This window comes from Mesoplodon bidens (assembly GCF_964165515.1).
Source record: "Mesoplodon bidens genome assembly, chromosome: 6".
Taxonomy (NCBI): domain Eukaryota; kingdom Metazoa; phylum Chordata; class Mammalia; order Artiodactyla; family Ziphiidae; genus Mesoplodon; species Mesoplodon bidens.
Window position 1 is genome coordinate 36,062,964 of NC_138162.1, and position 25,810 is coordinate 36,088,773.

General features: G+C 40.6%; 2 protein-coding genes across 7 annotated transcripts in view; both read right to left on the minus strand.

Moving 5' to 3' along the window:
* LPAR1 (lysophosphatidic acid receptor 1) overlaps positions 1 to 25,810 on the minus strand; it is a 166,176-nt gene that overhangs the window by 69,665 nt on the left and 70,701 nt on the right. For all 6 annotated transcript variants that reach the window (XM_081236312.1, XM_081236313.1, XM_081236309.1 and 3 more), the window contains exon 2: positions 23,213 to 23,372. In XM_081236312.1, the coding sequence (XP_081092438.1) occupies positions 23,213 to 23,257 (45 nt within the window). In that variant the 5' untranslated portion in view covers positions 23,258 to 23,372. The remainder of the gene's footprint in view (positions 1 to 23,212; positions 23,373 to 25,810) is intronic.
* LOC308618501 (ADP-ribosylation factor-like protein 2-binding protein) lies at positions 13,952 to 14,493 on the minus strand (the record flags this gene model as incomplete). Its single annotated transcript, XM_081236429.1, has 2 exons — positions 13,952 to 14,185; positions 14,398 to 14,493. The coding sequence occupies 2 exons, from the start codon at positions 14,491 to 14,493 to the stop codon at positions 13,952 to 13,954; spliced, it is 330 nt and encodes a 109-aa protein (XP_081092555.1).

Genomic DNA, 25,810 nt, shown 5'->3' on the forward strand with positions numbered 1-25,810 from the left:
GAGTCTTGAAGATCTCCCTATCAGTAAAAGAGTGGAACAGAAAAAATAATCTACCCAGGTGCACTGGGGAAAACAAGGAAGTTTGTCTTAGCTTAGGCTCCAGGTTGGGAAATAAATAAATTAAAAGACTCCCTTCAGAAATCAAAACCCCTCCCTTCCCAATCAAGATGGGATTTGAAGTTAGACCTTCTGCCAAGTCTGAGAATGAAGTTAGACTTTTGCCAAATCTGAGAACCCACAGGAGGAGAAATTAACACAAACCACAGTCCTTAGCCTGTGATATCTCCGCCCCCCTCCCACCCACGTGCTGGTACTAGCAAGCATCAAACCTCTCCAGAGGGCCAGACCTCAATACAGCCACACAGGATTCTCTCGAATCAGCCCCACTGATGATGAATTCATCATCCCAAAGACTAAAAACACACAGGAAGGATACCATGTATGAAAATCAGCAGAACAGTACACAGTAGGATAGGACCCAAGAATATCAGACTAAAGAGAAGACTGAACTGATTGAGGTTTTGCATTCTCCCTTCTCCACTTCAACTGGTTCCAGTTACATTTCCATTTCTACTCTTTCTTTTTTTTTCCGCTTTTTTTTTTATTTTTTGCTTTATAACAAATTTAATCAGTTATACATATACATATGTTCCCATATCCCCTCCCTTTTGCATCTCCCTCCCACCCTCCCTATCCCACCCCTCCAGGCAGTCACAAAGCACCGAGCTGATCTCCCTGTGCTATGTGGCTGCTTCCCACTAGCTATCTACCTTACGTTTGGTAGTGTATATATGTCCATGCCGCTCTTTCACTTTGTCACAGCTTACCCTTCCCCCTCCCCATATCCTCAAGTCCATTCTCTAGTAGGTCTGTGTCTGTATTCCTGTCTTACCCCTATGTTCTTCATGACATTTTTTTTTCTTAAATTCCATATATATGTGTCAGCATAGCGTATTTGTCTTTCTCTTTCTGACTTACTTCACTCTGTATGACAGACTCTAGGTCCATCCACCTCATTACAAATAGCTCAATTTCATTTCTTTTTATGGCTGAGTAATATTCCATTGTATATATGTGCCACATCTTCTTTATCCATTCATCCGATGATGGACACTTAGGTTGTTTCCATCTCCGGGCTATTGTAAATAGGGCTGCTATGAACATTTTGGTACATGTCTCTTTTAGAATTATGGTTTTCTCAGGGTATATGCCCAGTAGTGGGATTGCTGGGTCATATGGTAGTTCTATTTGTAGTTTTTTAAGGAACCTCCATACCGTTCTCCATAGTGGCTGTACCAATTCACATTCCCACCAGCAGTGCAAGAGTGTTCCTTTTTTTCCACACCCTCTCCAGCATTTATTTTTTTTATTTTTTTTTTTTATCCATTTTTTTAAAGTTTATTTATTTATTTTTTTAATTAGTTTCTGCTTTATAACAAAGTGAATCAGTCATACATATACATCTGTTCCCACATCCCTTCCCTCATGCATCTCCCTCCCTCCCACCCTCCCCATCCCACCCCTCCAGGCGGTCACAAAGCACCGAGCTGATCTCCCTGTGCTCTGCGGCTGCTTCCCACTATCTATCTACCTTACATTTGGTAGTGTATACACGTCCATGCCTCTCTTTCGCCTTGTCACAGCCCACCCTTCCCCCTCCCCATATCCTCAAGTCCATTCTCAAGTAGGTCTGCGTCTTCATTCCCGTTTTGCCCCTAGGTTCTTCATGACATTTTTTTTTTAAATTCCGTATATATGTGTTAGCATACGGTATTTGTCTTTCTCTTTCTGACTAACTTCACTCTGTATGACAGACTCTAGGTCTATCCACCTCATTACAAATAGCTCAGTTTCGTTTCTTTTTATGGCTGAGTAATATTCCATTGTATATATGTGCCACATCTTCTTTATCCATTCATCCGATGATGGACACTTAGGTTGTTTCCAGCTCCGGGCTATTGTGAATAGAGCTGCAATGAACATTTTGGTACATGTCTCTTTTGGAATTATGGTTTTCTCAGGGTATATGCCCAGTAGTGGGATTGCTGGGTCATATGGTAGTTCTATTTGTAGTTTTTTAAGGAACCTCCATACCGTTCTCCATAGTGGCTGTACCAATTCACATTCCCACCAGCAGTGCAAGAGTGTTCCCTTTTCTCCACACCCTCTCCAGCATTTATTGTTTCTAGATTCCTTGATGATGGCCATTCTGACTGGTGTGAGATGATATCTCATTGTAGTTTTGATTTGAATTTCTCTAATGAGTAAAGATGTTGAGCATCCTTTCATGTGTTTGTTGGCAGTCTGTATATCTTCTGTGGAGAAATGTCTATTTAGGTCTTCTGCCCATTTTTGGATTGGGTTGTTTGTTTTTTTGTTATTGAGCTGCATGAGCTGCTTATAAATTTTGGAGATTAATCCTTTGTCAGTTGCTTCATTTACAAATATTTTCTCCCATTCTGAGGGTTGTCTTTTGGTCTTGTTTATGGTTTCCTTTGCTGTGCAAAAGCTTTTAAGTTTCATTAGGTCCCATGTGTTTATTTTTGTTTTTATTTCCATTTCTCTAGGAGGTGGGTCAAAAAGGATCTTGCTGTGATTTATGTCATAGAGTGTTCTGCCTATGTTTTCCTCTAAGAGTTTGATAGTGTCTGGCCTTACATTTAGGTCTTTAATCCATTCTGAGCTTATTTTTGTGTATGGTGTTAGGGAGTGATCTAATCTCATACTTTTACATGTCCCTATCCAGTTTTCCCAGCACCACTTATTGAAGAGACTGTCCTTTCTCCACTGTACATTCCTGCCTCCTTTATCAAAGATAAGGTGACCATATGTCCGTGGGTTTATCTCTGGGCTTTCTATCCTGTTCCATTGATCTATCTTTCTGTTTTTGTGCCAGTACCATACTGTCTTGATTACTGTAGCTTTGTAGTATAGTCTGAAGTCAGGGAGCCTGATTCCTCCAGCTCCATTTTTCGTTCTCAATATTGCTTTGGCTATTCGGGGTCTTTTGTGTTTCCATACAAATTGCGAAATTTTTTGCTCTAGTTCTGTGAAAAATGCCAGGGGTAGTTTGATAGGGATTGCATTGAATCTGTAGATTGCTTTGGGTAGTAGAGTCATTTTCACAATGTTGATTCTTCCAATCCAAGAACATGGTACATCTCTCCATCTATTTGTATCATCTTTAATTTCTTTCATCAGTGTCTTATAATTTTCTGCATACAGGTCTTTTGTCTCCTTAGGTAGGTTTATTCCTAGATATTTTATTCTTTTTGTTGCAATGGTAAATGGGAGTGTTTCCTTGATTTCACTTTCAGGTTTTTCATCATTAGTATATAGGAATGCCAGAGATTTCTGTGCATTAATTTTGTATCCTGCAACTTTACCAAATTCATTGATTAGCTCTAGTAGTTTTCTGGTAGCATCTTTAGGATTCTCTATGTATAGTATCATGTCATCTGCAAACAGTGACAGCTTTACTTCTTCTTTTCCAATTTGGATTCCTTTTATTTCCTTTTCTTCTCTGATTGCTGTGGCTAAAACTTCCAAAACTATGTTGAATAAGAGTGGTGAGAGTGGGCAACCTTGTCTTGTTCCTGATCTTAGTGGAAATGGTTTCAGTTTTTCACCATTGAGGACAATGCTGGCTGTGGGTTTGTCATATATGGCCTTTATTATGTTGAGGAAAGTTCCCTCTATGCCTACTTTCTGCAGGGTTTTTATCATAAATGGGTGTTGAATTTTGTCGAAAGCTTTCTCTGCATCTATTGAGATGATCATATGGTTTTCTCCTTCAACTTGTTAATATGGTGTATCACATTGATTGATTTGCGTATATTGAAGAATCCTTGCATTCCTGGAATAAACCCCACTTGATCATGGTGTATGATCCTTTTAATGTGCTGTTGGATTCTGTTTGCTAGTATTTTGTTGAGGATTTTTGCATCTATGTTCATCAGTGATATTGGCCTGTAGTTTTCTTTCTTTGTCACATCCTTGTCTGGTTTTGGTATCAAGGTGATGGTGGCCTCGTAGAATGAGTTTGGGAGTGTTCCTCCCTCTGCTATATTTTGGAAGAGTTTGAGAAGGATAGGTGTTAGCTCTTCTCTAAATGCTTGATAGAATTCACCTGTGAAGCCATCTGGTCCTGGGCTTTTGTTTGTTGGAAGATTTTTTATCACAGTTTCAATTTCAGTGCTTGTGATTGGTCTGTTCATATTTTCTATTTCTTCCTGATTCAGTCTTGGCAGGTTGTGCATTTCTAAGAATTTGTCCATTTCCTCCAGGTTGTCCATTTTATTGGCATAGAGTTGCTTGTAGTAATCTCTCATGATCTTTTGTATTTCTGCAGTGTCAGTTGTTACTTCTCCTTTTTCATTTCTAATTCTATTGATTTGAGTCTTCTCCCTTTTTTTCTTGATGAGTCTGGCTAATGGTTTATCAATTTTGTTTATCTTCTCAAAGAACCAGCTTTTAGTTTTATTGATCTTAGCTATCATTTCCTGCATTTCTTTTTCATTTATTTCTGATCTGATTTTTATGATTTCTTTCCTTCTGCTAACTTTGGGATGTTTTTGTTCTTCTTTCTCTAATTGCTTTAGGTGCAAGGTTAGGTTGTTTATTCGAGATGTTTCCTGTTTCTTAAGGTGGGATTGTATTGCTATAAACTTCCCTCTTAGAACTGCTTTTGCTGAATCCCATAGGTTTTGGGTCATCGTGTCTCCATTGTCATTTGTTTCTAGGTATTTTTTAATTTCCCCTTTGATTTCTTCAGTGATCACTTCGTTATTAAGTAGTGTATTGTTTAGCCTCCATGTGTTTGTATTTTTTACAGCTCTTTTCCTGTAATTGATGTCTAGTCTCATAGCATTGTGGTCAGAAAAGATACTTGATACAATTTCAATTTTCTTAAATTTACCAAGGCTTGATTTGTGACCCAAGATATGATCTATCCTGGAGAATGTTCCATGAGCACTTGAGAAAAATGTGTATTCGGTTGTTTTTGGATGGAATGTCCTATAAATATCAATTAAGTCCATCTTGTTTAATGTATCATTTAAAGCTTGTGTTTCCTTATTTATTTTCATTTTGGATGATCTGTCCATTGGTGAAAGTGGGGTGTTAAAGTCCCCTACTATGATTGTGTTACTGTCGATTTCTCCTTTTATGGCTGTTAGTATTTGCCTTATGTATTGAGGTGCTCCTATGTTGGGTGCATAAATATTTACAATTGTTATATCTTCTTCTTGGATTGATCCCTTGATCGTTATGTAGTGTCCTTCCTTGTCTCTTCTAGTAGTCTTAATTTTAAAGTCTATTTTGTCTGATATGAGAATTGCTACTCTAGCTTTCTTTTGGTTTCCATTTGCATGGAATATCTTTTTCCATCCCCTTACTTTCAGTCTGTATGTGTCTCTAGGTCTGAAGTGGGTCTCTTGTAGACAGCATATATATGGGTCTTGTTTTTGTATCCATTCAGCCAATCTGTGTCTTTTGGTGGGAGCATTTAGTCCATTTACATTTAAGGTAATTATCGATATGTATGTTCCTATTACCATTTTCTTAATTGTTTTGGGTTCGTTATTGTAGGTCTTTTCCTTCTGTTGTGTTTCTTGCCTAGAGAAGTTCCTTTAGCATTTGTTGTAAAGCTGGTTTGGTGGTGCTGAACTCTCTCAGCTTTTGCTTGTCTGTAAACGTTTTAATTTCTCCATCAAATCTGAATGAGATCCTTGCTGGGTAGAGTAATCTTGGTTGCAGGTTTTTCTCCTTCATCACTTTAATTATGTCCTGCCACTCCCTTCTGGCTTGTAGAGTTTCTGCTGAGAGATCAGCTGTTATCCTGATGGGGATTCCCTTGTGTGTTATTTGTTGTTTTTGCCTTGCTGCTTTTAATATGATTTCTTTGTGTTTAATTTTTGACAGTTTGATTAATATGTGTCTTGGCGTATTTCTCCTTGGATTTATTCTGTATGGGACTCTCTGTGCCTCCTGGACTTGATTAACTATTTTCTTTCCCATATTAGGGAAGTTTTCAACTATAATCTCTTCAAATATTTTCTCAGTCCCTTTCTTTTTCTCTTCTTCTTCTGGAACCCCTATAATTCGAATGTTGGTGCGTTTAATGTTGTCCCAGAGGTCTCTGAGACTGTCCTCTGTTCTTTTCATTCTTTTTTCTTTATTTTGCTCTGCAGCAGTTATTTCCACTATTTTATCTTCCACCTCACTTATCCGTTCTTCTGCCTCAGTTATTCTGCTATTGATCCCATCTAGAGTATTTTTTATTTCATGTATTGTGTTTTTAATCGATGCTTGATTCGTCTTTAGTTCTTCTAGGTCCTTGTTAACTGTTTCTTGCATTTTGTCTATTCTATTTCCAAGATTTTGGATCTTGGAAATAGAATCTTGGATCATCTTTACTATCATTATTCTGAATTCTTTTTCAGGTAGACTGCCTATTACCTCTTCATTTGTTAGGTCTGGTGGGTTTTTATCTTGCTCCTTCTCCTGCTGTGTGTTTTTCTGTCTTCTCATTTTGCTTACGTTACTGTGTTTGGGGTCTCCTTTTTGCAGGCTGCAGGTTCGTAGTTCCCGTTGTTTTTGGTGTCTGTCCCCAGTGGCTAAGGTTGGTTTAGTGGGTTGTGTAGGCTTCCTGGTGGAGGGGAGTAGTGCCTGTGTTCTGGTGGGTGAGGCTGGATCTTGTCTTTCTGGTGGGCAGGTCCACGTCTGGTGGTGTGTTTTGGGGTGTCTGTGGACTTTTTATGATTTTAGGCCACCTCTCTGCTAATGGGTGGCGTTGTGTTCCTGTCTTGCTAGTTGTTTGGCATAGGGTGTCCAGCACTGTAGCTTGCTGGTCGTTGAGTGAAGCTGGGTGCTGCTGTTGAGATGAGATCTCTGGAAGATTTTCGCCGTTTGATATTATGTGGAGCTGGGAGGTCTCTTGTGGACCAGTGTCCTGAAGTTGGCTCTCCCACCTCAGAGGCACAGGACTGACTCCTGGCTCCTCAATTTGGGATGATTTGTTGTCTATTCATGTATTCCACAGATGCAGGGTACATCAAGTTGATTGTGGAGATTTAATCCGCTGCTTCTGAGGCTGCTGGGAGAGGTTTCCCTTTCTCTTCTTTGTTCTCACAGCTCCTGGGTCTCAGCTTTGGATTTGGCCCCGCCTCTGCGTGTAGGTCGCCGGAGGGCGTCTGTTCTTCGCTCAGACAGGACAGGGTTAAAGGAGCAGCCTCTTCGGGGACTCTGGCTCACTCAGGCCGGGCGGGAGGGAGGGGCACGGAGTGCGGGGCGAGCCTGCAGCGGCAGAGGTCGGCGTGACGCTGCACCAGCCCGAGGCGCGCCGTGCGTTCTCCCAGGGAAGCCGCCCCTGGATCCCGGGACCCCGGCAGTGGCGGGCTACACAGGCTCCCGGAAGGGCGGTGTGGACAGCGACCTGCACTCGCACACAGGCCTCTTGGCGGCGGCAGCAGCAGCCCCAGCGTCCCACGCCCGTCACTGGGCTCTGCGCTTTCAGTCGTGACTCGCGCCCGTCTGTGGAGCCCCTTTAAGCAGCGCTCTTAATCCCCTCTCCTCGTGCACCAGGAAACCAAGAGGGAAGAAAAAGTCTCTTGCCTCTTCGGCAGCTCCAGAGTTTTCCCGGACTCCCTGCCGGCTAGCTGTGGCACATTAGCCCCCTTCAGGCTGAGTTCTCGCCGCCAGCCCCAGTCCTCTCCCTGCGCTCTGACCGAAGCCCGAGCCTCAGCTTCCAGCGCCGCCCGCCCTGGCGGGCGAGCAGACAAGCCCCTCGGGCTGGTGAGTGCCGCTCGGCACCGATCCTCTGTGCGGGAATCTCTCCGCTTTGCCCTACCCAGGTATGTGGGGAGTTTCTTGCCTTTTGGGAGGTCTGGGGTCTTCTGCCAGCGTTCAGTAGGTGTTCTGTAGTTGTTCCACGTGTAGATGTATTTCTCGTGTATCCGTGGGGAGGAAGGTGATCTCCACGTCTTACTCTTCCGCCATCTTACCCGGAAGTCCCATTTCTACTCTTTAATGCTTATTTTTAATATTTTAACATGCATACTTGACTTGAAGTCTAAAGGTAATCCTCTTCCCTTGATGAGCTTTCACTCCAACACCTCTGGCTCCCATGTTACTGTGGTTCAGCATTTTACTTCCATTTGTTTTGAAACCTACCTAAAATTACCTCATATTACTGTTTTGATTTTCCATTCTCAGTTTATTTGGTTATATTTGTATGAAGCCAGCACACCCATGGTACAAGAACAAAAAGGAGATTAAGAGTGAAATAAATTACTGGCCAGTATTATTTAAGAACATAAATGAAGAGTTCCTAAATAAAATATAGTTTCTATATCTGTTTATCTAGATCTAGATCTATATACGGAAAGAGAGAGAGGTGTGACTAAATAGAGTTTATTCCAGAATGCGAAGATGATTTAACATTTAAAAATCTGGTAATAGAATTCATCACACGAACAAATTCAAGGACAGAAGAAAGGCCAATGATCATCTCACTAGAAATGGAAATACGCGTTTGGTAAATTTAAATATCCTTTCATGATAATTTGGCAATCTAGGGTTAGAAGGAAACTTCCTTAACTTGCTAAAAGGTTTATGTATGGCAACTGTCATATTTGATGGAAATATTCCCTTTTAAGGCAGAAACAAAACAAAGGTGATTCAATCACCAGTTTGCTTTTAGCATGTATTGGTGATTATAGCCAAAACAATAATGGAAAAAAAAAAAGGAAAGAATTGGAAAAGAAAAACTTACTCTTTTTCACAAATGATTAATCAGTTACATATAAAATGCAAGATAATATATAAACAAACTGTACTAACAGAGTTTAGTAAATTTGCTGGATTAACTATCAAGCCACATGAATCAACTGTGTTCCTACAGAAACATCAGAAAAAAAATTTTAAATTATTATTTCAAGGACAACCCATTTACAATAACAAAAGGTCTAATGTATCTAGGAATAAGTCTAAATATTCAAAAGCTTACAGCAAAACCTAAATAATTGAAGAGATAATATTTCATGGGCAGAAAAAGGTGTTGTCAATTTTCCCAAAATTAATATATAAATTCAATGCAATAAAATGAAAATCCCAAAAGCGTTTTTCCCGAAGCTTGACAGGCTCCCTAAACACTGCTACAGAAGTACAGAAGAACCAGAGTATCCAAGATAACTTGGAAAACAAAGAACTAGATGCCCTATGGAAAAGCATGTTATTTTAAAGTGATAAAATAAGACATGATATTGGCACAGAAAAACATGAACAGCCAATGGAATAGAATAAAGAACCAGAAACACACATTTCCATGGTTACTCGATATAAGAGACATGGCTTTACCCACCAATGGGGAAAACAGTGTAACTGTTCATCTATATGAAAAAATAAAAATAAAACAAATTGACTGTCTATGTCATATCATACCCAGAAATCAATTTCAGGTGATATAAGGACATATGTAAAAAGCAAATAAAGAATATATTTATAATTTGTGAATAGGGGGATTTTTCTAAATAAGACCAAAACATTGACAAAATTCAAAATTCAAGACTTCTGTGCAGCAAAAGACTTCCTAATCAGTGAAAAGAAAAGCTGAAGAATAGTAAAAAGTTTGGCAATGTACATAAAAAAGGCTTAGTTTACAAATCAAAATAGAAAAGCCAAACAATCCAACAGCAGAATAGGAAAATATGGGGACAGGCAATTTATAGAAGAGGAAAACTAAATGGCCAGTCGTCACATGAAAAGATAATTACCCTTCCGGGGAATCAGAGAAAGTTAAATACAAGGTGCCGTCAGACCCAATTAATCGTTCCATCAGGTGGGCAGAATTTAACAAGTCTGAAAATATCAAGAGTTGGCGAAGACTGTCATACAGTTATGGTGGGAATAAAATTTCAGCACAACTGCTTTGCAAAACAGTTTGGCAAAAACCACTTAAATTGGACATGTTCATAACACATGATTGAGAGATTCTAACCCCAGAAAAACTCACACATGTGCATAAGGAGACATATACAAGAGTTTTCATTGCCACTCTTTTATAATATCAAAATATTAGAAGCAACGTAAATATCTGTCAACTGGAGAATGGATAAACTGCAAAATAACCAGAAGGGTATGCTATAAAGCAGTCAAAATGAACAAAGTTGAGCTTTACGTATGCTAATGACTAAAGCAATTTGCAAAGTATACATGCAGTGCACCATTCTTAGAAATGTAAAAAACTTACATAAATACACTATATATTGTTTAAACATTTTCTTCACTATGTATATATCCACAAACACATGTGGGGAGATGATAAATAACAATATTTATGGTCTGAGTCAAGACGGAGGTTAATAGAATTGGGAAGGAGTACAAGGCGCTCAACTTTATAATGGTTCTTTGTTTTATTTAAAGCCTAAGATATTTTCTTATTAAGGTATAATTGACATATAGCACTAGTTTCAGGTGTACAACATAATGATTTGATATTTGTATATATTGTGAGATGATCACCATAATAAGCCTTGTTAACAAGCATCACCATACATGGTTACAAAATTTTTCTTGTGATAAGAACTTTTAAGATCTACTCTCAGCAACTTACAATAATGCCATATAAGTATTATTAACTATAGTCACCATGCTGTACATTCCATCCCCAGGACTTTTTTTTTTTTGCGGTACGCGGGCCTCTCACTGTTGTGGCCTCTCCCATTGCGGAGCACAGGCTCCGGACGCGCAGGCTCAGCGGCCATGGCTCACGGGCCCAGCCGCTCGGCGGCATGTGGGATCTTCCCGGACCGGGGCACGAACCCGTGTTCCCTGCATCGGCAGGCGGACTCTCAACCACTGCGCCACCCGGGAAGCCCCCCCAGGACTTTTTATTTTACAACTGGAGGTCTGTACCTTTTGACCATCTTCATCCAAAAGATTTTGAAGCAATTACATCAAAATGTTAACATTTTAAAAGCTGGGTAATAGACATCCTATTGTATTATAACACTCTCTACACTTTTCTCTATGCTTGACATATTTTTTTTAACATCTTTATTGGAGTATAATTGCTTTACAGTGGTGTGTTAGTTTCTGCTGCATAACAAAGTGAATCAGCTATATAACAAACAAACACCTTATTCAGTTGGAGTCAAAGCAAATGGGTTCTGTTGTCAATAAAGCAGGGAGGAGAAGGAAGGAGAGGGGAAGGAAAGTAGTGAGCAGTATTGCTAGGCTCCATCAGGCCCAAAGAATGATTCAGGGATAAAAACTGAAATACATGATCATGCTTCACTTAACATTCCTATTTCCTGGGAGACAGCAAAGGGTCTGGGAGATAACATTACAGATTTATAGTAGCTTAGAGCTTAGACCCCAGAATTGGTGAGATCTGGGTTCAAATTCCGGTTGTTTTGTTTACTAATATGACTTCAATAAATTATTTAACACTCTCCTCTTAGAAGTTAGTTTCCTCATCTGTAAAATAGAGAGAAAAACACCACGTTTTAAGGACTGAGTTATTATTCAGTTTCTGTAACATCCATTTCTCCTGAAACTTTTAAATCAAGTAACCCAGAGGGTTTAAACCTTCATAAACCAAACACCACCTCTAAAATGCAGCCTTCTTGAACTCACAGATCAAAACAAGATAATTAAATAATTCATCCGATGAAGAAAATTATTTTCTCGTGGCCCTTTTTATTTCCATAGGCTAAGAACAGAATATCTTTCTTTTTTTTTTTTTTTTTTTTTTGCGGTACGCAGGCCTCTCACTGTCGTGGCCTCTCCCGTTGCGGAGCACAGGCTCCGGACGCACAGGCCCAGCGGCCATGGCTCACAGGCCAAGCTGCTCCGCGGCACATGGGATCCTCCCGGACCGGGGCACGAACCCGTGTCCCCTGCATCGGCAGGCAGACTCCCAACCACTGCGCCACCAGGGAAGCCCCTTTCTTTATTATCTTGTTTCAAATCCATTTTTTTTTTACAATAATACGTGTGGATTGGTGTCTAGGCTCTATTTCTTCCAATGGTTTATCTATCCCTATACAAATGCCAAACTGACTTATTTATTACAATGTTATAATAAATTCTGATATCTGGAAGATCACTTTTTCCCACCTCGGTCATCTTCTTCAAGATGATATTGGCTAGTTTTGACCTTTTGTATTTTGATATGAATGTTAGAATCAGCTCGTGAGGTTTCAAGACAATTTTTTGGAATTTTCACTGTGACTGCATTCGATCTCCAGACGCATTTAAAGAGAACTGACATGAAATCAATGAATCTTACAATCCATTGACATAGTATCTCTCTGTTTAAGTTTTCTTTAATGTCTATTAATAAGGTTTTATAAATAATCTCAGAGTTCTTATACCAAATTTATTATTAGAGTTATTCTTAAATACTTGATACTTTTAAGGCATTTGTATACAGGATTTTTGGGTAGTTTTCTCATTTAACAGTTTTTTAAATTGAGATATAACTGACATAGATCATTGTATTAGTTTTAGGTGTTCAATTTTTTATTATTTATTTTATTTTTACTCATGGTAAAAAGTATTTAATAAGTGCCACATCGGTACAGAAAAACACACAGCCTATATAGCTCATCCTTTAAAACCAGAACAGCCAAGTGAAAAGTCAGCAGAGATTCTTATTTTTACTTAAAAAATAAAAATAAAAACAAACAAAATAACAACTAAGGTACACATTGGGAATTGAACTACTACAGTTTTTGTTTCTAGAGATGTGACATCCATGTTTTCTTGTCGGTAATGTTCTATCAAACATTGTACTAAACCAGTGTACTAAATCCAAGCAGACAGATGACCAGTAAAGCCGTTTGCTACCTCCTACTGAGCTAGACCAGTGGAACACTATCTTGGTAGGATTATTTTGACAGTAAGAAGTAAGTGCAGAGCCCCTACCCCAACAGAAAGCCTAAGGAGCTGTTTTACACAGAAAGGGTTTTAAGCAAACCTGCACGAACACTAACATGCTCTAAGAAAGGAAACCTTTCAGACTACTTCCAGCATACATTCATTGGTGCCCAGTAAAATAGGAACACCAATGTAGCAAGCATGTTTGCTTTCATAGCACTAACAGCTAAATAGCACACAGCATATAATATTTTGATCTTGAAGTGGGTCATCATGGAAGTTCCAAGATTATATCCACTAGGTTAGCCTGAGTATTCATCTATAAAAATATTTTTTTTAAAACATGCAAACGAGAGTTATAGAAACAATGGGACTACATCAGGACCAGCAGAAGACAGTGATACAAGGACTGTACATGTAAGACTAGGAATTGATTTTCACATGTACCTTTTAGGTAAAGGAAATCTAAGTTGATTCCTACAGCCAAGACTAGCTGTGACAGGATTTTCAGAAATCTTGAGATGGGCAGCTAGCTTGAGTTAACCCCTGGATAAATACTCCCAGTCAAAAACCCCACTGAGGCTGCAGAACTGAAACTCTGACCCATATAAAAAGCTGTGAGTGCACAAAAAGCCTGGTGGGACATGCAAGGCCTGCTGGGCCAAGAGTTGGTGATAGGGTTCTTCCAACATGGGCACACCATCACGTATGCTGGGGAAGTGCCCCCCGGGTGGAATGCTGGTCTTGGGCTTGATGCAGGAGCCAGACTCAGAAGCTCCTGCGAGAGGTGTCTACTCAGGGAGGAGTACTAGGGTTACCGAAGACAAGAACGTGTCCAGGAAGTCAGGTAATTTTCTTCTGACCCATCAATACTTAACATTAGTGAAGAGGTGCAGAACAGAGTCAGTCTTTCCAAGACATATTCTTCTGACATCATTAGCCAAAGCCTCTCCCAGTCTATTGGCCTGGTGATGTCTAGAAAGATCCCATTACCTGCAGGTGGGACCTAGCGCTGCAGACTGCTCTGGGAAGTTGGCATAGAAGATGATTTGCACAATGAAATCACCACTCAACCGCTGCTTAAGTCCAGTCCCCAGCCTTCTCTTTCTGCTCGGTAGTCCAGAAACCTTTCTTTAAAAGCTAGAAAATCGGTAAACGTGAGAAGCACGTCGAAAATGTCACCGGCCACTTCATCTTTACGGTGCTGTAAAGTTGTAGTGAAAGCCCCCATGTTAAATCCAGGAATCCGCTCCAACATCTGTTCTATATAATTTTCTACCAAAGAAATACATTCGTTAAAAGTAGGTGTGGGGCTTCCCTGGTGGCGCAGTGGTTGAGGGTCCGCCTGCCGATGCAGGGGACACAGGTTCGTGCCCCGGTCCAGGAGGATCCCACATGCCGCGGAGCAGCTGGGCCCGTGAGCCATGGCTGCTGAGCCTGCGCTCTGCAATGGGAGAGGCCACAGCAGTGAGAGGCCCGCGTACTGCAAAAAAAAAAAAAAAAAAAAAAAAAAATAGGTGTGTAGGTGAGCTTACTCTCTTCTGCGTCTTCAAACTCCTGGTAGTACTTGGCCAGGAAATTCCTCTGTAATAGCTGGAACTCACCATCCATGATAATGTCCTCTTAATATCCAACCACAGCATCAAGTTCTGCATCAGAGGCGAAGAGACGGGCAGCGGGAAGCTCTCTTCCTCTAGGGCGTCCATTGCCGCCGCATCCACCGCGCGCGGGGGAGCGGGCTGCCGGCCTTCTACCCCGCCCGCGGCCCGTGCGCATCCTCCGCTCTGCTCCGCAGAGCCCCAACCGGCATCGGGAAGGCCTCGCCGCCGAGGCGGCTCACGGCCCAGCCGGGTAGCGCCTGCGCACGACGCCCCGGCCTCAGGCTCTGCGGCTGCGGCCACGCGCCGGCCGGGCCTCTAAGCCCTGCCAGGCCTCACTAAACTCGCCGCTGCCGCCGCGGGGTCCAGGAGTCCGTTACCGCGCCCTGCCTCTCAATTTTTAGAAAATAGGGTTGTATACCTATTCTTTAAGTTCTTCTTGTATTCTACTACCCACACTTACTGTATTCTCTTCTTACAAACAGCTTCTCGATGCTATTTCTGTGACTAGCTTAGAGGAAAGCAATAAGATGTGCAACTGAAAAGAGGCAGTTTTTAATGTTTTAAATACTTAATGCAATTTTTAATATGTTTGAGAAAAAAATCATGCAGAAAAGTTCTCATAAGAATAAATGTATATTCCGGATACATCATTTGAGTTAAACATCTTGGCACAACAGGACTACAATCTCGCAGATTCCCTGTCATTTGCCACCTTGTTCTTTCTACCTTTTCTTTCTCCGCTGATATAGAGTTGAATTCCCAGCTGCAGGCTGTGTTGCTCTGCTTTTCCAAGCTGGTCTTGAATGAGACAGTGAGCTGACCAGCAGCTGAGTGTCTCCACCTGACTTGTCACATCTATGCCTGACCATAATCTCTGAGTCCTGAGTTCCCACTGTGCATCCATATACAAATCAGCATGTCAGAGGTAAGCCCAGAGCACAGGCCATAGGGCTGGGCTTCTTCCTGGGCCCTTTGTTTTTGCCAGGTTTTTGCCAGGTGACTTCAGTAACTTGATCAACCACAGTTAAGGTAATGCTAAACAGTTCCAGAATATGCAAAGCCCTTGGAGTTGGGGCCCAGACCTGAATCCAGATGAATGACTTTTTCTCCCAGGCTTGAACTAAGGCTTCAAACCTCCCTATGCTGGCTGGTGGAAGTTCATCTCAGTGCAAATACTTTTAAATGGGGCAGCTATCTTGTTCACCAACAACCATACCCTATCCCTCTTCCTACAGGACAGGTGCTCTTGCTACCAAAGGTGGTCTGAATCTTTGAAAGTTGCTTAATACCTAACCTTGCCTTTCAGGAATTCATCCCTTTCACGGCCCTTTCAGAAACATTTTATCTGATGCTAAGGAGCAGATAACAACCCACTATCACTTCTCTCCCAGCCTGAGCCTGCCCAGGATAATCATTTACGAAATGGAATAAGTCTAACTTATAGGCAGTTCTTTAAGGGATGCTATGTGATTACCAAATGGTAGTATCATCACGCAGTATCATCACTTGGTAGTATCATCCAAGGTGGAATTTTTAAATGACAGTCTTATTACAGCAAGGTACAGTTCTCAAAAGACAAAACTCCCCTGTACCCTCTGATTACCATCTCCTCAGCTGGTAAAAACAGCAGGGCATTTTCCCACCTTAGCATTTATTCATGGAATAGCTGCAACTAAAGTTCAAAGAAAAATAACTGGAGAAGCTAGGAGTGTAAAAAGGAAAATAGGCCAAGAGCACCATCATGGGCAGTAAGAGGGAGGAAGCCACATCACTTTGAAGGATAAAGAATTGGCTCCATTAATCATTAAAGACTAAACCAATTAGAAAGAAAAAGAAACAAACATTAAAGGTCTCATTTGTGGTTTACCCTAGGTATCCCAGCAAAATTTTGTCTTATGAATAGAAAACTCCAAATGTGCCCTTGGGTTCTGAAATAAGATATCATCTCAAACTTTATCTGTGTTTATAAACACAAAAGGGGGCAGAGATGAATTCAAACTGCAATATGAGAACAAATTTAACTTCTAATAGAAACATGGTTCAAGGTGGAGTAAGTCAGAAATCTCAGTGTTTATCTCCACACGCATTTATTCCTGGCAATACACTGGAGTTTTCCTTAGAGTGTTTATCCAACTTGGCTTTCCTCTGATGGATCTTCTGGCATACTACACATAAGCGTGTCATACACACAGACCATATGTAGAGGTAACCACTCACTCCCTGCAATAAACTATGGGGAATAATTATGGGGAAAAAGGAAGGAACTAACATATGTCAGGGATCTATTAAGAGGCTGATACTGTACAAAGCACCTAGCAGATATTTTGTCATTTAAATCTGTGAGCACAGTGTATATTATTTGAATTCTAGAGATTAAAAAAAAATTAGCTGAAGAGAGATCTATATTGAAAGGGATTTAAACCTATATTTGAACCAAAATTCACCTGGATCTAAGCCCACGCATTCTCTTTTCTCTGGGTAGGTGAAGCCAGACCACACTATGTCTTCATTATGCGGCACTGGAAACATATGTCATACTACAAGTAATTGCTCACACTTTAGTCCAGAAGAAAGTTACTACCAAGATAGCCATGATCCCTTATTTTAGGGACTGATAACTTAACAATTGCAACAATCCCATTTTCAAACCTTAAAAAGTCATTGAATAGTTTCAGGCAGAAGAGTAAACTGATCTAATCAGTGTTTTTAAAAGATAACATTTTATATACCAACTGCAAAAACACTTTTGAGAAAAGCAATTGGGAAATTCTGAATATGGACGAGTAGAAAATGATATTAAAATGTTGTTTTAAATTTTGCTATGTGTAAGAATGGGACTGTGGTTATATAAGTGAATTCTTTCTTAGAGATGCATATTGATGTATGAGGACTGAGATAAAATAACAGGATGCCAAGGATTTGCTTTAAAATATTTCATCCCCCCAAAATGAGAGAAGGTGAAGCAAGTTTGGCCAAATGTTAATAACTGTTGAATCTCAGTGATGGCTATATTGGGATTCATTATATTATTCTTTTGATTTCTGTAAATGTTTGAAAACTGCATAATACAAAGTTCCAAAAAAAAAAAGAAAAAGTCTTTCAATCTCAAAAAACACAACCCACTGAACAAGGAATTCAACTGCTTTAATCCAAATGTATCCATTCTCTAATATCAGAAATAAAACCTCTAAAAACCTATTAGTAATGATGTTCAAAAACACCTGTCTTCCAGCAGACACCAAGTAGAGACCTACTTGTTAGTTATATCAGAGAACTGGGTAAGAACTAGGGGAACAAATCTGTTGATGAAGATGAAGACATTGAGCATCTACCCAAATTCACATCTTTAATGAAAGCTACGGGACATCACTTGAAGGGATCAAAATATCTTCGTTTCCTTGGCTTGAAACCAAGACAGCCACTTAGCAAATGAGACAGAATGAAATACCTTGTAAAATACTGATGGCAAAGATTCCTTCCTTACTGGAATCACAGGTGTGAGATCCGAATGCCTTTGAAGTTCTTAAACACCTCTTCTGATCTCTAATACCTGTCGGTTTGAGAGACCCCAAACCACCCATTCATGGATTGAACTATTGACCCCTCCATTCAAAAAGAAAATAAAACTTTTAATCCATACTCCACCCACAGTAACTGGATGAACCAAGGTTAAAGTCCTGCTAAACAGCGTTCTAGAAACAGAAAATGGTCATTGGTTACCTATTCTACCTCCATCCCCTACATTCTCCCATCCCCGCAGGGTAAGAGCGCATTAGTTTAACCAAAGGATGCACATGTTCCTGTCTGCAAACATCTCCAGAGCTTCCTTTGGGTGCTCTTTTATCTGGACTAGCAGAACAATAAAGCAGCTACAAACACAGCCTTCCTGCTGCTGCTAGCCCAGTTTCGCCTCAGTATTCATCTAGCTTCAGAACAAGGTGCTGTCTCTCTCAGCATGAGCAAACAAAAATCCATCTTACAGTCTAGGCAGGAGTCAAGCAGGGAATACAAACTTGTCCCACTTCAAAGCACCAGGCGTATCTTTCACTGACTAAACAGCAATTCCAGCAAGAGTGACAATGAACCTTTCTTCCCTATTATTGTTGGAAACAATCACCAGCTATTTTGTTCATATTAATTAGTTTATATCTAGTAATAGGCAGCCTTGATTAGAAAAATGCTCTTTGTTACCAAATGAATAGAGTACCAAACAAAACCAAAAGCTTTTTTTTTTAAATTGTTGTTTTTGTCTTAGGAAAGGATTGTCAGGCCTTTCACACTTGAATGTGGGTTTATCTTTGCACAGGTCCCTGAATTCACTCTAAAAGAATGCAAGTTGATGTGCCAGACAATACTGGGCGAAGCTGATTGAGTGAACAGCTTATTACGCCTTGCCTAAGGAGATGCTGTATTTAAATTACTTTTACCTTCTCTGAACCTGGGGAAAACTTGATAATAGGAGAGACTACAATGAATACAGGCTTGGGGGCAAGGGCAAATCAGCCTCGGATTAAAATCTGACTGCACAAATTACATGTGAAGAGTTGACATATAATCAAGATGCTCATCATGGGCGAGAGGATCCTGGGAACCAAGTGACCCAATGAGCTGCATCTCTCCGGAAGGGTAAGCTGCCTCTCTCTGTGACCTAACGCCCCAGCTTACAGCCGACTCCTTCCAAGAGGGCTTGAGTTCCCCCAGCTATCAGAAGCTACTACTGCTCCCAAGACATGGTGAGAATCATGGGACTCACTTCCCTGGTTGAGATTCATTAATTAATTGCTTCAACACAGTTGTTAATAGTCAAGGTTTGAACCCAGCTCTAAGACACACGAGCTACACAGGCTTGTTTGAGGTTAATGTTAAATCCCTTCATTTGGCTTCCGAGACCCTGCAAAACCTTCTCCAACTTTGTAACCTAACACATCTACCTTTTCTACAACCTTAACTTTGCCGATAAGTATTTAACAATGGGTGCTCAGGAATGAGGGCCTGTGTTTGCCAATTTCTGTGGTGTAAATACTCCACCCTGGCTGATTTCAGGCTACAAGCATGAAGTCAACTGGCTCACGAAATTCCTTTGAAAGTTGAACAATCAGATCTTGTAAGCGGGCAGAGCTGGCTCTAGACATCACTGCTCACAACCTCATACCCCAGTCTATGGCAACCACCCCTGAACTCACATGCAAATGCTGTGAGCTCTCACCTTGGGACACCTGACATTCACATGGGCTGTCTCCTCTCCCTTACCAGAATAACTCATCCTCATTCGCAAGCTCCCAGCCTGGCAGTCTTCCTTCGAGAAGCCTTCCCTGATTCTACATGTCTTTTCTGGTGTTCCACTTTACCCGCAGAGCACCCATACTTCCTATATCATAGCATTTGTGACACAGCATTCTAATTTTTTGCTTCCTTATCTGTGTATTTCCCACTACATTTATAAACTCTGACAGGGCGAAAGCCTTCTTTATCTTATTTATTCTTGCATCCCCAGGCCTGCCACAGTGCTTGCTGCATACTGAGATGTATTGAGCAATATGTCAGATACTGTTCTAAGTTCTACACACATGATCTCATTTCAACCCTAAAACCACCCTATGAAGTTGGCTTTTTCATGATGATGCTCATTTTGCAGATGAGGAAACCAAGGCACTGAGAGAGTGAATACCTTTTCTCCTCTCACCCAACAGGCTCAGTTACGAAATACTGGAGCCAGGATTTGAACCTAGGCAATGTGACTGAAGAGCCTTGTGTATCCTTCTAGACCAGTGTTTCTTAACTTTTTTTTTTTTCCTATTGGTGACGCTCAAGGAAGAAACTTTAATTAAATTCAAATTCTCCCTAAGGAGAAATTAAGTAATAAGGAATAGGATTTCATCAGGCAAATTTAAGCTCTGGAGGGATTTTTTTATCTCCCAAGATCCAATTTTTGCCCTCTTGGGGACAATCTCTTTCCCATTGACAATGTGTGTTACAGACTTTTCACTATACGCATTTACATTAATGTACCATATGTTTATCCCTAAAAACATATGGTCTTGTTTCACAGTTTTAATGATATCTTCCTGTAAGTATCATTCTGCATCTTGCTTTCTTTTCCCTCCACTAGATATCTTGAGGAGACAGAGCTGTGCTGAGATAGACAGATATCCATCATTTAACTGCAGTATTAAAATTGTATCAACATGACCGACTTGATTAAGTCCTTCTACTACTGAATATTAGAAAGTTTTGTACTTCTTGGCCTTCAATAAATGCGTCAGTGAATATCTTCCTGCACATCTCCTTGGACTCACGTGTTTCTAACATAGGTACCAAGATGGGAACAGGGCATGTGCAAAAGTCTATAATTTTAACAGATACTGTCAAATTACTTTCCAGAGTGACTGGACCAATTTACTTTCCCACAGAGACTTTACAAGAGTATATATTTCCCCAAGTGTTTATACTAAATATGACCTCTTTCTACCTAGGGCGGTGCTAAACATTTTCATTAAATTAGTCATTTAAAAATATTTATATTACTCACCGGCTGATAGTAGCTTGTTGTAAGAGGGAAGATGTGTAGATAAGATGATGCTGTTGGAAATGCTGACAAAAGAGAGTAGTGAGACTGGGATGCTGAAATACCCTGTCCAGAAAACCTGTACTAGGATCTAACTCACTCCACAAAAGGCTAAGAATAGTCATTGCAAGGGAACAGCTGCAGTGGACTTTGAAATGGTGACCTCAGGTAACAGGCAGTAAATCTTTTCACCCATTTACCATGTCTCTCTTGGGCACCAAGAACACTACTGAGGGGAATAGAAACCAAACACCCAAAGTAAATGAGGTGTTGAAAAGGCAATGATCCGTTTACCAGAAAACAGAAATACACATGATGGTGATAACACTAAACATCCTGGAAAATGATACTACAAACTTTATAATGTTAAGGAACAGCAACAACTATCCATATGATAAAATTCCAAGGTCTTTCAGAGAAGAAGAAAAGCATTTATAGTAAATAAAGTGGAAATGCCCCTTTCTCCTTTCTCCCTCTCCTTCCTTTCCCTCCGTCCCCTTCTTTACACACACATACAGACACACAGACACACACGCCTACCTGAAATATATACAACAAGGGCCTATTGTGTAGCACAGGGAACTCTACTCAATATTTTGTAATAACCTATAAGGGAAAAGAATCTGAAAATATACACACACACACACACACACACACACACACACGCTCTCTCTCTATATATATGTATAACTGAATCACTTTGTTGTACACCTGAAGCTAACATAACACTGTAAATCAACTGTACTTCAAAAAAAAAAAAAAAACAATAAAACCCCACCCAGCATAAAAATACATAGGTCTGTTTCTTCAGATCTTCATTTCCTTATGAAGGCTCCCATATTATATAAAACTTGTATTCAATTAAAAAAAAGAAATATATACAAAATTTAGTAGCCTGCAAAATGATACAAAGAAAAAAAAGTACGGAACAATATTTTGTATCATAATGATTCAAATTTCAATCAATATGGCTTTTTCTCAAAGGTGCACTTTTTTCTTCAACCTTGACCTAAAAGTGATTCTCATGAATGCGATCAGAGGTCACAGCCCAGAAGGAAGAGACAAAGATAAAGGAAGAGCAAGTGGGAAACCACACTTGTTGAGTACTACATGCTTTGCATAGCTTCTCTCCTTTAATCCCCATAACCATGCTGTGAAAGATGATTACATGAAAAGAAATGGAAGCTGTGGGAGGTTAGCATGACTAAGGCACCTTATCCAGCAATTGAGATGTGAGCACAGGCCTAATGACTCCAAAGTCTGTTTCCCCACTATACCATGCTGCCTGCTGAAACTGAAAGAGTCCGGTTAATACTTGAATAGATCAGATTGTAAAACAGTAAGAACAATGCTCTTGCCATGTGACTGTTCTTCACTGGACAGAAAAAGTAACTCATATTACTGTGGTTCAGAAGTTTCTGGAATTGCATTTTCTTCTCAAAGTTACTAGAACAGGTCAAGACAAAATAATCATCATTATAGGAGGAGGACATCAAGACAACATTCAGAAAACTTGTTGTAAGATTAGATCTGTTCTGGACTTTCCTGGTGGCTCAGTGGTTAAGAATCTGCCTGCCAATGCAGGGGACGTGGGTTCCATCCCTGGTCTGGGAAGATCCCACATGCTGTGTAGCAACTAAGCCCTGTGCACCACAACTCTAGAGCCCATGAGCCACAACTACTGAGCCCACGTGCTGCAACTACCGAGCCCACGTGCTGTAACTACTGAAGCCCACACGTCTAGAGCACGTGCTCTGCAACAAGAGAAGCCACCGCAATGAGAAGCCCGTGCACTGCAAGGAAGACTAGTCCCCACTCGCCACAACTAGAGAACGCCTGCGCACAGCAATGAAGACCCAATGCAGCCAAAAAAGAAAAAAAAAGGTTAGATCTGTTCCGAAATAAACCCTAAAAAAGCCAACAGCAGGATTTACTACAGACTGCCTTGATTAGGAGTTTGATGCCTACGGTAACGGCCAGACACCCTAGGCACTGAAAACCATAAGGACCTCCCTCACAAAAATACTCTTCAAAAAAATCCCCACCAAATGATACTTCAAAGGAGACACATGATCTCCAAAGTCAAACACACTTTCTGAAATTCAATTGAAATACTCAACAAAACTATGATTAGCCCAAACCTATGCAGGTTTGAGTCACATACCTGGGGCTGTGAAATGACAGGGGTGGACGTAGAGGCAGCAGCCATGGCAGCTCTGGAGTTGTGGGCGGTGACCAGGCCCCAGCACTAAGGCACCCCACACGGGAGTCAGATTCTCGTGGTTGCTGATCAGATCACAGTCATGCTAGGAGCAACTGTGTACCTGGAAAAGGACAGGAAAACCCACCGTCAGCCTCAGAGGACTAGCATATGCAAGTGAAGTACCTTTGGCCACGGGAAGTGAAAAATCCCCTATACCAAATGCCAACTACCAGCTTAATGAAATGAGGAACCCGGGAGGGAGCATCTAACATCTCACGGGAGGACTTCTGTGCCATTCATCCAAATCAGTTGATGTATTTTCGTAAGTCTGCATCCAACTTGGTGTGATAGCTAGATGTTTTGGGCAGGTGATTTCAAGTTGTGAAGACAGGGAGAGTGGGCAGAGGGAAGAGCCATCCTGTCATTAAATAACAAAGGAATTGAGTGACTCACAATTAAGAGCTGACAGTTTATAGACAAAGGGCAAAAAGAATAATAGTATCGAGTGTCTTAGAGACACCCAGTTCAACCCTGCCCATTAGCAGATGAAAAACCCTGCGGGTTGGAGAAGAGAGATGACTGGAACCTTACTCTTCATTAATGGCAGAACCAGCCCTAGAGCAGCGAGCAAGTCCCAGTCCCAGATGAGACATAAGTGAATGTGTTCCATGTTTATATTTCTTTAGGGAACTTGTTACCACTTTCAGGATTAAAGAAAGGCAAGACGCCCCAAAGTTATAGACATGAGTCGGTCACAAGAAAAAGTAAAGTACTTGGGTTGGGGGAGGGGGGAGCTTTGTAAATCAGACTTCCACATGTATGAGGAAGAGTACATTTCTCAATTCCTCTCGATATCCTTAGAGAGAGGGTGCTAGACCTATGTGATAATTTCCACATTGCAATTTAGTCCAGAAGGGGACATTTTTCCAGTTTAAGAATTTAAAGAAATACATTCATTTTAAGAAAAGTTTTCATTTTTAGGTTGTTTTCATACCATCTTACAATATTCTTTCTTTTATTCAAAAGATATTTATGAAGCATCTACAGTGAACTAAGGGCATAATGAATAAAATTGAGCCTGCCCCTGCCTGCAGGGAGCTTTTGTCTGTAAATATACTTTCTGGTTTCAGCAGCATGCAAGATAACACTGGAACACTTTCAAACTATTGGCAAATAATACTTTTCATAATAGTAAAAGTTATGAACCAGCATCACAAGATCCAAGTCTTGAGCAGTTAAGTAATGGCAGAGTTGGATATTTAACCCAAGTCTTTGCCAAATCCTCTGGCACTATTTTCTATTAGCTGGATTATGCTGAGCAAGTCACATAACCTCAGAAGAACTGTTTCCTAAGAAACAATCAAGGTTTGGCAGCAACTTACATTCTGATTTTTGAACCTTACGTTCTGATTTTTATCCTGTCTCTGTGTATTATCCTTCATACTGTAGGTTTTTTTTTTTTAAGGAATTTTGCCTTTTTTATTTTTAAAAAATTTTTATTTATTTATTTATGTGTTTATTTTTGGCTGTGTTGGCTCTTCGTTTCTGTGCGAGGGCTTTCTCTACTTGCGGCAAGTGGGGGCCACTCCTCATCGAGGTGTGTGGGCCTCTCACTATTGTAGCCTCTCTTGTTGCAGAGCACAGGCTCCAGACGCACAGGCTCAGTAATTGTGGCTCACGGGGCTAGTTGTTCCACGGCATGTGGGATCTTCCCAGACCAGGGCTCGAACCCGTGTCCCCTGCATTGGCAGGCAGATTCTCAACCACTGCGCCACCAGGGAAGCCCCATACTGTAGTTTTAATCACTTTAGGTTTTAGTTGTTTAGAACTGTGGCACCTTCCTATTTTCTTCCTCTACCTTTCTGTTAGAGTGACTATTTTTATTAATAGATAAGAAGTAAAGCTGTCAAGCCACATTTTGGTCTAACATTCAATACAAAATTCCATAGCTGCCCTAAGACAACAGTGATGTTCTCCTCAGTCCCAGTTTTAGAGGGAAAAATACCTGCTGTTTATCACACTGTGATTTTAAGTAACAGCCCAGGAGAAAGGCACACATCCACAGAGTGTATTTCCTCTTTCATGAGGAGTGCCAGAGACCCAAGCCTACCCTGGGAAAATGACAGGGCGCTATGGTGCACTCTTTTGTACTGAACTTATTTCTGGCACCATTTTGTGCCACCCCTACTTTTATATTTTTCCTTTTTCCTTCTCACATATTGACAATTCACATCTTCTTGTTCTATTATATGTGGAGCGGACAGATGAATATATAAAAATATTATATAATATATAAATATATAAACAATGATAACCAAAAAGCAAAACAAGCAGGCAAGCGAGATTCTATTTTAAAAGACTCACGCTCTGTGTCCTGGCCCAGTATCACTTCTGCTGAGCTAAATCATTAAGTGATAAAACCATAAAATATTTTCAATAATCAGAGTACACAGAGTTGCCCAAAAGGTGAATGCTGGGCACCCGACCTGCAGTTGGGAAAGGGATAGCGAAATGGATGTAACAAATATGCCATATGGCATCACTGCTGACAGCAAAAGG